An 11,828-nucleotide genomic window follows, 5' to 3' on the forward strand; every position below is an offset into this window, starting at 1 on the left:
AAAATAAACATAAGTCGTGGTAAATTAAAATATCAACTTTTTATACACAATTAGAAACTTTTTATAATTTAACAAATTGAGATTTTGGCATCTTTTGTTTTAATATATAATGAATTGACTTATATGAAAAACTTAGGAATAACTCGTATAGTACGACAGCATTAATGGTAAAAGAGCTCTTTTATAAATTTCTGACAAGTTTTCATAAGACTTTCTCAAGTATACATCGATTGTAAACAATTATTTTTCACATGTAGTTATTAATTCGTTACGGAATTTCTTCAAACCTTTCAAACTTGGCCGCCAGTCTCGTTATCTCTATAAAATAAAATCAATAAAAGCATAGACGATAACTATAATGCACTGCGGATTTCAGTTATAAAATATAATAAAAGAAATATCTTATTAATTGGTATTAATTACATTATGAACGTGATTAATATATAACATTTATAAATTGGGATAAATCAAAATAGGTCATACGATGGAGCCACGTCATTATCCAATATGGCGTCCCGATGGCAAGCCCCGCGAAAATCAATAATGCTTGTAAACAAGTATGTGAGGAAACAATTCGCGTATTTAGCGTTTTTTACAACGCAAGTAATGTATAGTGCGTCTATTGCTTTATAATATATAATATATCGTTGTAAAATATAGTACAAAACTAATGGCAATCATGGATACCGCTAATGTTGGATATTCTTACCATCTGCCTACAGGCGGATGGAACTACAAAATACGCAATACGCTGTCACAATTCAGTGATCTATTTAGCGAGTTTAATAAGTATATTGCACCTGCATATCACCACGACCGCTGTGAAAGGTAATTTATTTAAACGATCCATTGATATTTTTACTTGATAATAACATACGTTTCACTGAAAAAATTTCTATTTTTTTTTCTTTTTTTCCTTTTAGATCTGTCCAAATGAGGATTTATTCGATGCACAAAGGGGAATTCGTGATGGTTTTTATAGCATTTTTTGCTTGCTTCGGTCTCGGTGTATTTATAGGATTAGCAGGTTTGAAGGGACACTTTACAACTTACCCATAATCATTCATGTTTACATTATTATATATAATTATTATTAACTACATTTTTACCATTAATAGTTCAATTTATTTTAGAACTTAGAATAAAAATAATTGTTGCATAAAATTTGAAATTTGCAGATAAATATACACAGTAAAAATTTATATAAATGAACAATATTTAAATAATAGAAAATATGTACCCACAATAGTGAATTCCTAGAGTTACCCTTAATAATTAATAAATTATGACACATTTATCATAACAAAATATACTGAGAAAACAATACTTACGTTTTTATTTAAAAACATATACCTTCGTATATTATGAAATCTATAGATAAATATTAATACAGGTAACATTCTGACGTGATAATTTACAAAGGACGGGTCATTGAACTTGGATCTAACCCGTAGGTCCGTCCCCAACGTCCACGACATCGGTGTCGGCCACGAGCGTGGTCACAAACTCCAGCGAGATATTCCGCGGGCCCTTCCGCCTGCGGAGCCCTGCGCTCGGGGCGCGCGTGCAACAGCTGTGGCTTCTCGCTGAGATACTCACCGACAACAACGATGGCGAGTATCCTCCAACTAGACTATAAGGACCAGAGTCAACGTTGGCTATATTGACGACCTCCGTGGTCGAGTGGTGTGTAAACCGGTTTTCATGGGTACGCCACTCTGAGGTCCCGGGTTCGATTCCCGGCCGAGTCGATGTAGATTACCATTAGTTTTCTATGTTGTCTTCGGTCTGGGTGTTTGTGGTACCGTCGTTACTTCTGATTTCCATAACACAAGTGCTTCAGCTACTTACATTGGGATCAGAGTAATGTATGTGATGTTGTCTCATATTTATTTATTATTTAAGTTATTCAATCGAATGAACAGTTTCGGACTATCTACATCTACATATTAAAGCCCAATGAACGACATAAAAATGAATATTTCGTCAAGACTTTAAGACACGTGATTAAGTAACATTACTGACATTATTTTAGCTAAATCTTATTAGCCAGTGTATTGAAGCAAGCTGTGTTCTGTTGTCTTAGATTTTCGCGATTATTACACATTGAAATAAAACTAGTTTTAACGGATTTAAATCGCGTACATTAGACTCATGTCTACCCGTGACCACGAACGCTGTAAAGTGCTCGAAACGTCGGGATGATAAAAATAATTAATATACGCGATTTAAATCCGTTAAAACTAGTTTTATTTCAAAGCTGTGTTCTCTTAATGTCGAATTATCCGTTAGCAGTATACCTATACAACTGTCCCCCGCTAGGAGCTGGGATGACCAAAACGTGTCAATGAAGATTAAAAAATCATTGTGAATAAAATTGTTGAAGCCAAACATTTCATAATCTAATTATAATAAAACATATTTTAGAGAGCTAAGAAAGATTAAACGGCCTGAAACGTGATTTACTTAAAAGCCCTAACAAAACGAATCCATCCCTGAAATAACTTAACAATCTCAAATAAATTTTATTATTATTGCAAGCTGATATTCAAGATGGTATGGTGCCGTTTTTATTGAGATGAATCTTTATGTAATGTGTTAATGCGTAGTAATAGCTTGGTGTATAGAATGGCAGGCGACAGTGTCAAACAACTCCGCGCGCCACTATGGCGCCCAGACACACGAACGGCGTAACATAACACGAACAACGTCTTCATTTCGGAAAATAATTATTGGCTCCATATGTATAACTTATAATAACTTTAGAATTAATCAAAAATGCCATTAAAATGCAAAAAAAATATCAACCCTTAGAAATATTAAATAGGATTATTTATTTAAATTTACTTCAAATGAATTTTTACTAACATTTTACTCAATTTAAAATATATTTAATGATCCTGACTCAATAAACAAAGGTTAAGGTCGCCTTCTAATACGACCGAATAAAATATTGTCGCGAAGGACCTTGAGAAATCCATAAATGATCTTAAATATAATTAAAATCTTTTTTTAGTATAATTCGCTATTTAAATGTTACCTTCCCTTTTTCAGAGGAGATATTTGATAAGAGCTTTCAAATCAGTATATCAATAGACGGCGTACTTAGTGATCATTCCACCATTAATCTCATACCAGAGTCGGAGGCTACTAATAGGTAAGTACAAGTGCAAAGGGCAAAGAAAAATCACATACTAAACACCCCAATTCTACTAGCTTTCTAGAGTCAACAGAGACTAAGACCTACTTTCCATTTTAAAATAAGTTAAGAAGATTTTTCCACCACGCTACTTATTGGTACATCGACTATCGGAGACACATACATAACTAGAGTATCGTAGAGTTTTGTTGAAATTACATTAGTGCAGGTTCCCTCACGATGTCACAGTAATTTGCGAAAGCGATCCTATGGCGCCCACAGAAAATACGGAGAGAGTACTGCTGGTTTTTTATGGCATTGGTTGGCGGACGAGCATATGGGCCACCTGATGTGGTCACCATCACCCATAGACAATGACGCTGTAAGAAATATTAACTATTCCTTACATCGTCATTGCCCCATCAACCTTGGGAACTAAGATGCTACGTCCCTTGTGCCTGTAGTTACACTGGCTCACTCACCCTTCAAACTGGAACACAACAATACTGCATATTGTTGTTTAGCGGTAGAATATTTGATGAGTGGATGGTACCTACCCAGGCGGGCTTGCACAAAGCTCCACCACCAAGAAAGAAATATACTTATTTAGTTGGTAATCCGGTAAATCGCGACGCACTACGTGTCGTAATGCAGTTTTTCTAGCGAGTAAAAAGAAAGGTTCCCTCACGATGTTTTCCTTTACCGCGAAGTATGGGATGATTTGCAAATTCAGTGGTGTTTGCCCCCGAGTTACATATACTTAGAACCATGGGTTAGCTTGAGATTAATTATAATTACAAATTTAAGCATTTAAAAATTCGGTGGTGCTTTCCCGCTTTTGAATTTCGAACCATCAGTTAAGATTTATGACTTCTATTATTATCAAAAAGTTACATATACTGCTCACGTACACTATAAAGTTGTTTTTTTTTATTCAAGGACCCAACATTTAAAATGCAAGAAACAAGTTTGTGAAGAAGTGATGGTCCTACATCTAGGTTCCTTAGAGTACACACATTACATTCTTAATATGAAATTCTACGGATTAAAAGAGTTTCATAAGCGATACTACATACGAGAAATTGTTTTTTATGTAAGTAATTATTTGTTTCAATTTTATAACACAGGGTTGTAGGAAGTGTGATGATTGTTAAATGTTAATCAAATTGTATTTTATATTCATTAAAAATACCCTCATGTTTAAAGTTCCACATATAGTTTATATAAACAGGAATCATAGGCTATTTGACAATGCGAAAAATAATTTTTGAATAATTGTAATCAGTGTATATTATGAGTTTAAAAATGGTTATTTACTAACGAAACTTGAAAATAATAATAATTTATTCAAAAATCAATAAATAAAAATGCATTGTTTCAAACGTGACACAAAACGCTCATGATTGGCCGGGCTTATAATGAAATCACTTTCTTGTAAACCTTGCTTTTCTACTATATGTACTACAGATTAAAATACAGCAAAGTGACGCCACCGACCCCATTGCAGCGCCATATTGTCCAAGTAGCGTTTAAACGCGTTATTTAAATATGGAATATTTAATATGATATTTTTCTGCAAATATGTTTTAGAAATAAAAAAATCAACTGTTTACTGGGTTCCTTAATCTCTACTAAATAATTTAAAATGGATTTTAAAAACCTGTCAAATAGCCTATTATATATTATAGCCTATTTCAACAATAAGAGGAATAAATTTAAATAATCTAATCTAGTTGAGAGCTTGAATGATCTATGGTATTCATTATGGTTTCGCGAATAGATGCCGTTTCGAATACTGACCAAGCTGTGTTCGAAATTAAAATAAAGGTTGATACAAATAGTAAAATGGAAAAGTGTTTCATAAAAATTAAATCAAGAACTGTTCTTGTGCACAATATAGCAGATATATTTTGCGATCGCTTGGTATTCGAGTACATGGACAAGGATTACATGAACTATTTGGAATAGGCTATATGTAGATCTGCCCTGTCTGAACTGTCCTGCAAAAAAAAGACTCGCTGAGATTCTTTCGCCGGTTCTTCTCAGGTCAGGGTGTTCCTTTTTCAAAATTTTCCAGTTTAATTTGATCATCAATAAGTAACTGTAATGCTTCTATGTTGAATAAAGGAATTGACGAGCTCCGTGGTCGAGTGGTTTGTACACCGGTTTTCATGGGTACGCCATTCCGAGGTCCTGGGTTCGATTCCCGGCTGAGTCGATGTAGATTATTATTAGTTTTCTATAATGACTTGACACACTCAGACCGTGTTTGTAGTACCATCGTTACTTCTAATTTTCCATAACACAAGTGCTTTAGCGACTTACATTGGGATCAGAGTAATGTATGTGATGTTGTCTCATATTTATTATATTTAATTTGAGTTGGAGTTTGTCTCGTTGTTCTAGAGACTAAACATAAGACTGCAAATTCCGTGACCCTGCGTCCAAAGTCAAAAACGAATTTTATCAAAAAAAAAGAATTATAAAGACTATGTATTTCATAAATAAATGGATGATATATTTTCAGTTTAAGACCTACAATCCAGCCTTCACTCAGATGGAGACGTGGTTCCGATTCATATTTCTTCTCACGACGTTCACAGTAGCCGTGAGTTGACCTTTTGTTTGTACAGTTAAAATGTCGTCCTGGATCTACGAAAACGCATACACGAATGCAATCATTTTACACAATTTATTGAATACGCTAGACAGACTAACACGATATTCTAGGAGCCCTTTTTTAATATGACCAAGTATACATTTATCTAAGCTAAATATAAAAATTAAAAAATAACAATATTAAAATATTTATACTCTGTGTCGTATCGAAAAGATTTTCATAATTCAATAATTAAAAAAAAAAACAAAAAGCATGTCTGACTTAAAACTATATGATCATTATTACAGACATAGATAGCATTATATGTTACAACAACAGCCTGTAAATTCCCACTGCTAGGCTAAAGGCCTCCTCTCCCTTTTGAGGAGAAGGTTTTTGGAACATATTCCACCACGCTGGAATACACGTGTATACAGATTCACATGCAGAATTTCTATGAAATTTTTCACATGCAGGTTTCCTCACGATGTTTTCCTTCACCGCTGAGCACGAGATGAATTATAAAGACAAATTAGGCACATGAATCAGCGGTGCTTGCCTGGGTTCGAACCCGAAATCATCGGTTAAGATTCACGCGTTCTAACCACTGGGCCATCTCGACCTTGGGCCATCTCGATTATTTATTAACGAACCCCGAAATTGTACTTATTGTTTGTAATTTATTTTTATATTAGTAATAGTTCCGTGCAGTTTCAAAGTAAACACTTTAATTTTGTCCCGTGTATTTGTAGTCATAACGTTATCTAATATATAAAACCTATCTCAACATACGATATCTACAACAATAATTTCTTCATATTTATAAGTTTGCATATGAGATAAAATAAAATAGGTTTAAATAATATTAACATTATAAGTAGAAAGAGACGGCAAATGCCACCCTCACACATTTAATTTTCTTAACTTCCAGTGTTGGTTCGCCCACACGCTAAGGAAATATTCCACGCAAGATTGGGCCATCGAACAGAAGTGGCTCTCCATATTATTGCCATTACTATTACTTTACAATGGTACGTACTTTTTATAATTATAAATAAATTATTGCATATTATTTTAAGACAGTTAACGCACTATTCGCAAGGTATCATAGATAATTACGTATTATATTTTAGTTATAGTTGAATTTTGTTCCCTTTTGTATCGGCTAATTGCATTTGTAGAAACAACAGCCTGTAAATTCCCACTGCTGGGCTAAAGGCCCTCTCCCTTTGAGGAGAAGATTTGGAACATAATCCACCACGCTGTTCCAATGCGGGTTGGTGGAATACACATGTGGCAGAATTTCTATGAAATTTGTCACATGCAGGTTTCCTCGCGATATTTTCCTTCACCGCTGAGCGCGAGATGAAACATAAACACAAATTAAGCAAATATATAGTGGTGCTCGTCTGGGTTTGAAGCCGCAGTCATCGGTTAAGATGCACGCGTTCTAACCACTGGGCCATCTCGACTTGATTTGTAGAAAGGAGAACTAAAATTTTATAAACCAGTTACATATTTTATCAAAGACTGCATCTTTGGTCTAGATGAACTCATATGGAGATACACCTACCTTAATTCAAATCCTGGCTTAGTCAATAAAAGCGCCATGGACTTTTCTAAACAGACTTTGTCATAAAATTACTAGTAACAAACAGAGGCTTGGATTGTTTTGCAATGTCCAACATTATGCATTTGTCTGCGCCGGTTCTGACGGTTTCTCATTCATTCCGGTTGTGACGAATTGTCGAATGGAATCAAAATATGAGAGTTTGGGAATAGTGTTACTTTCTTTTCCGGCATATTCGAGCTCTATAACCTGTGCGTTCGACTATATTCCTTGGAAAACAGCCGCTGTTACGAAAAACATTGACATAATTAATATCAGAAAATACGATATAAAGTGTGATATATCTTTGACAGATCCAATATTTCCTCTACGCTTAGTATCTGGTGGATGTTTCGCGCCTCTGCTGGATACAATATTCCAAACGACATTCCTGGCGTGCGTACTGCTGTCTTGGCTCGCACTTTATCACGGCCTAAGACAAGTAAGCTTGTTATATAACATAACCAATTTAAGGAACTTCACACTCGCTTACTTTTTATTATCTGTGCATTTCAGAATGAAAGAGGTTTTGTATCGTTCTACCTTTTCAAAGTGATCGTGGTAGGACTCATGTGGGTGCCCGCCATGGTGGTAGCGGTATGGCAAAAGTACTACGCGTACTATGACCCCACATTCAACTATTATATGAATCCAAATTACCCTGTAAGTGACTGGCTCCATTTTATATCTAATTCAATAGGTACGTATTTATTATTAATTTTATAATTTTGTTTCAGGTGGTAAAAATCATGTTCTTCGTTGCTGTTACATTGTACTTCCTATATTTGCTCGTACTTATTATTAAAGCCTATAGTGATTTAAGAAATATGCCATTTTTTGGTAAGCAAAAAAAAACCAACATATTAAATTAATGTTGCCAGTACTTAGCATATTTTCGTGACTAGTTATTTTTGTTCTAGACATCAGACTGCGATGCCTATCGATAATAGTCGGCACAGTCACCTTTATTACTACGATACTGGCGCTCCACTCTTGGGGGCCGGCCGCCTTGCAGGACCACTGGGCTTCCCAGCCGAAAGTGCATTACGACACTTCCGCGCCGTTCATGGCTTTATACGGCCTTTTTAACTTCAAGATGTATATATTAGCTTATTTATTCTCTCCCGGAAGTGGTTCAATCCATGGTAATTTTGCAATTTTTTTTTTAATTATTATTATTATGCTCAATTAAGTTTACTGTGATGATATTTAATCTTTTTTTGCAGAAACTGCTATTACCAAAGATAATCCAGCTTTTTCTATGATCAACGACTCAGATGAAGAAGTTATCTATGGCTCTGATGAAGAAAGTAGACGTCCTCTTAATTCGCATTCTCATAGAGCGAACAGTGAAGATATATGATTAATTATGTTTTTCAGATATTATGTAATTTTTCTTGTTATAAAATAGAAAATGAAAGACTTCACTTTTCCTTTATTTCTATTCCAATATAATACAATATCGATTGTTCCTTAGCTATATACATTCTCTTCGTTAATTACGAAATAAAATACAACTTAATTTTTATCTGCTGAAAAGTTATTATGTCAATCTAAATAAAGAAAAACACCATAACGAAACCGTAACAAATTAAATCAATGCTTCGCCTTGAATTTTTAAGAAAGTTATCACAATTAATAAAAATATCATAATTAATATATCAAGTGACATTTGATTACTTAAATTGACATTTGGGTTGCCATAACATTAAGATTATAAACAAGTAAATAAAATAACTACTAACCAATAGGCACTTCGCTCGAAGCAAAAACTTACAAATGTCTACCTGGTTTTAACTTATGCCGGCTACCATTCGCCATATTGAAACTGACTCTTAGGAATAGGAATGCAAAATGCGAATAAGCGTTGCTACTAAGTACTTTATTTAAAATTTTAAAGATCTCGATGGACTATGACTCAAGTATGAACACATCACACGAACACATTTTAAAAGCGTTTTTTAAAAAATATATATTAACAAATGTCAAAAATGTACCATTGTTGTAAATGTTTTCCCAGCAGCATTACAAATAACGTCATATATACCTCAAGAATTTGAACCCGCGTAATTATTTATTCCGATTATATTTTAACTATTAGTGACGTCGTGTTCTCAATATGAACATAGATAAGAAACAGATTTTAATTTAAATTATGTTAACAATTAACAAAACCTTAATTTTATATATTGTTTTAAAATAATGTATCAACCATGATTTAATAAAAAAATTAAATTATTTGAAATAGTAGCCTGTCCAAAATTAATCATAGATATTGAGTTTCTTAAAAAATACTGTTTGTTGAATATTAAATAATATAAACAATAAATATGAGATTAATAAAAAATGTGATATTGTGCTTTTCTAAGTATAGTTATTTTATTCGTAAATTGAAATTGGCGTCATTAGAATCGCCATTTTGTACAACCCTTAATATAAAAACTGTTTCCTTTTATTTTGTGAAATAAAACATAACATGAACATTAAAATTTTAATCAGGAAGATAATAAATAATTGTCAGCATAATGTAACTACATTAAACATTACATTAATCTAATGCTATAGTTTGTAAATTGTTCAGAGTATGAGCTATTAATATAACAGGGTGAGGTTGCAGTATAAGGGAGGACAGAGGACGCTGGCGAGCACCACAAGGCTCCGCTGGAAGGGCTTGTGGAGTCGCCGCTGTCCTCCGTAATACTGCCCCACCCCTCATCACACAAGTCACTCCAGCCCTTGGATCACAATTCTCATTAACAATAGGGCTTTCATCATCTGAGCACAGATCAATCACTTCACAATCGTTATCCACTCTTTTGAGAGGATCACAACTCTTCATTTCTACGTCGTTAGCTTGGTCCGTGTCAAGCCCGTCCACAAACACTATGTCCTTGTCTGCGTTACATTTCATCTCAGACTCCCTTTGCAAGTTTTCAATATATTCTTGGATCTTCTCCATTGACATTCTGTAGACGTCCACTGTCAGAGGTCTGCATTGTAAAAGCAATAACTGGCTATTGAGATCGAGTATTTTTTTGTTTCTCTGATTAGGGAACACATGCCTTCGTTGCCAATAATCAATAGGCCTCCTATATCTGATAGGGAATTGTTGATTTTTGCTTTTACTAACTACATTTTTACTAATTGGTGTCGAGGTACAGCAGTATCGCTCTATCCTGTCTCTGGAATAGCTTGTGTCCCTCTGAGCATTTATCTTAGCATTTTTCATGTAAGCCAGGGATGAAAAAGGATATGGAGGACCTCTATCAATATTGGCTGCAGTTCTTGCATTTTTGGGACGTGAATCACCTTCACCACCTTTAGAACTTCTATCCTCTAACTTCTCACCAACTGGCAGAAGCTTCAATGCTGAAAGAAATTCAGGTAAACCTCCACTACATGTACTTGATGGTATATTCTCATTATTACATAGCCTTTCATGTGCTGTTAATACTTCTAAGTTATCAAAATGACTGTCACAGTTGTCACAAAGATAAATATCGGCAGATTTGACCTGTGGATCACTTTCGTCTAAGGGTGTCTCTCTGTCATAGAAAAGGTTCTCATTCCTAAAGGTTACTAAAAGGCGACTGCTGGGCCGATAATACAGCGAAGTCGTATGGTCGCGGTTATCGACGTACCTTAGCCTCTTTCGCGGGTACCGGGCGAGCTGAGCGGAAAAAACCAAGAGAAAAGCACTTTTATGATAATCGTAGCATCTTTTGACTAATTGCTTCAGCCTAGCTTCCCAATCATTTGGTACTTCGCTTGGTCTGACAAAAGGATGTGTAAATACAACATCGTTAGGCCACCAAGGAGGCTTCCGGATATCTTTCGCCGTGTCGTGCCCCCAAGAACATGTCACCATGAATGTTATGAACTTCTCTAACTCGTCGGCACTGATTTTAGATAATGCCGTTGGATTCCCATTAGCGAAGAGCAGCGGCAAATTGGCAATCATGTTTGCTGTTGCTTTATGGTCATCGTAGTCGGAGAACCAGCGCTTGTGATCTCACTTCGCTCCACACAATAGCGAGATTATTACGCGCCATGTCAACTATAGACACCAATAACATGATAACACCCAAACATTTGATTGACTTTAATGGTAAATTTCCGAGATCACTTTTGGATTTCAAAAACTTATCTCAAACTCAAAATACTCAAAAATGCACAAACGCGTTCGTTAACTAAAAAGAGAAAGACAACCATTCCACAGCCACAGATTAGTTTTGCTGTTCTTTTGATTTGAGGAGAAATTTAAAACATGGCAATAATAGTTTTTCCGAAAAGCATTTTGTATAGAAAATCGATAATACATTTGACTTTATGTATTTTTTCTAATGTGATATTTTTATATCATCTTTAGCTATTATTTCATTGTATAATTTAAATTCTAAATTCATTTATACAGTATTCTTTTGTTTATTACAATGACAACTTAAACACGATATGATTACTTAATAATAAGAATACCTAAG

The 11,828-nt window shown here is 34.6% G+C and overlaps 2 protein-coding genes across 2 annotated transcripts; one reads left to right on the forward strand and one right to left on the reverse strand.

Annotated features, from left to right (window-relative positions):
- The first annotated feature begins 518 nt into the window (after positions 1 to 518).
- Positions 519 to 8,774, forward strand: LOC124532367 (transmembrane protein 181). The gene is made up of 12 exons (XM_047107258.1): positions 519 to 828; positions 924 to 1,027; positions 1,455 to 1,613; positions 3,055 to 3,157; positions 4,079 to 4,232; positions 5,667 to 5,747; positions 6,670 to 6,769; positions 7,662 to 7,789; positions 7,864 to 8,010; positions 8,085 to 8,187; positions 8,268 to 8,492; positions 8,574 to 8,774. Exons 1-12 carry the CDS (start codon positions 671 to 673, stop codon positions 8,708 to 8,710), a joined length of 1,599 nt encoding a protein of 532 aa, XP_046963214.1. The 5' UTR covers positions 519 to 670; the 3' UTR covers positions 8,711 to 8,774.
- A 1,050-nt stretch (positions 8,775 to 9,824) lies between these two features.
- On the reverse strand, positions 9,825 to 11,584 carry LOC124532368. The gene has a single exon (XM_047107259.1). It carries the CDS (start codon positions 11,306 to 11,308, stop codon positions 9,896 to 9,898), a length of 1,413 nt encoding a protein of 470 aa, XP_046963215.1. The 5' UTR covers positions 11,309 to 11,584; the 3' UTR covers positions 9,825 to 9,895.
- Between the last annotated feature and the right edge of the window lie 244 nt (positions 11,585 to 11,828).

Source organism: Vanessa cardui, chromosome 9 (assembly GCF_905220365.1).
Source record: "Vanessa cardui chromosome 9, ilVanCard2.1, whole genome shotgun sequence".
Classification (NCBI taxonomy): Eukaryota; Metazoa; Arthropoda; class Insecta; order Lepidoptera; family Nymphalidae; genus Vanessa; species Vanessa cardui.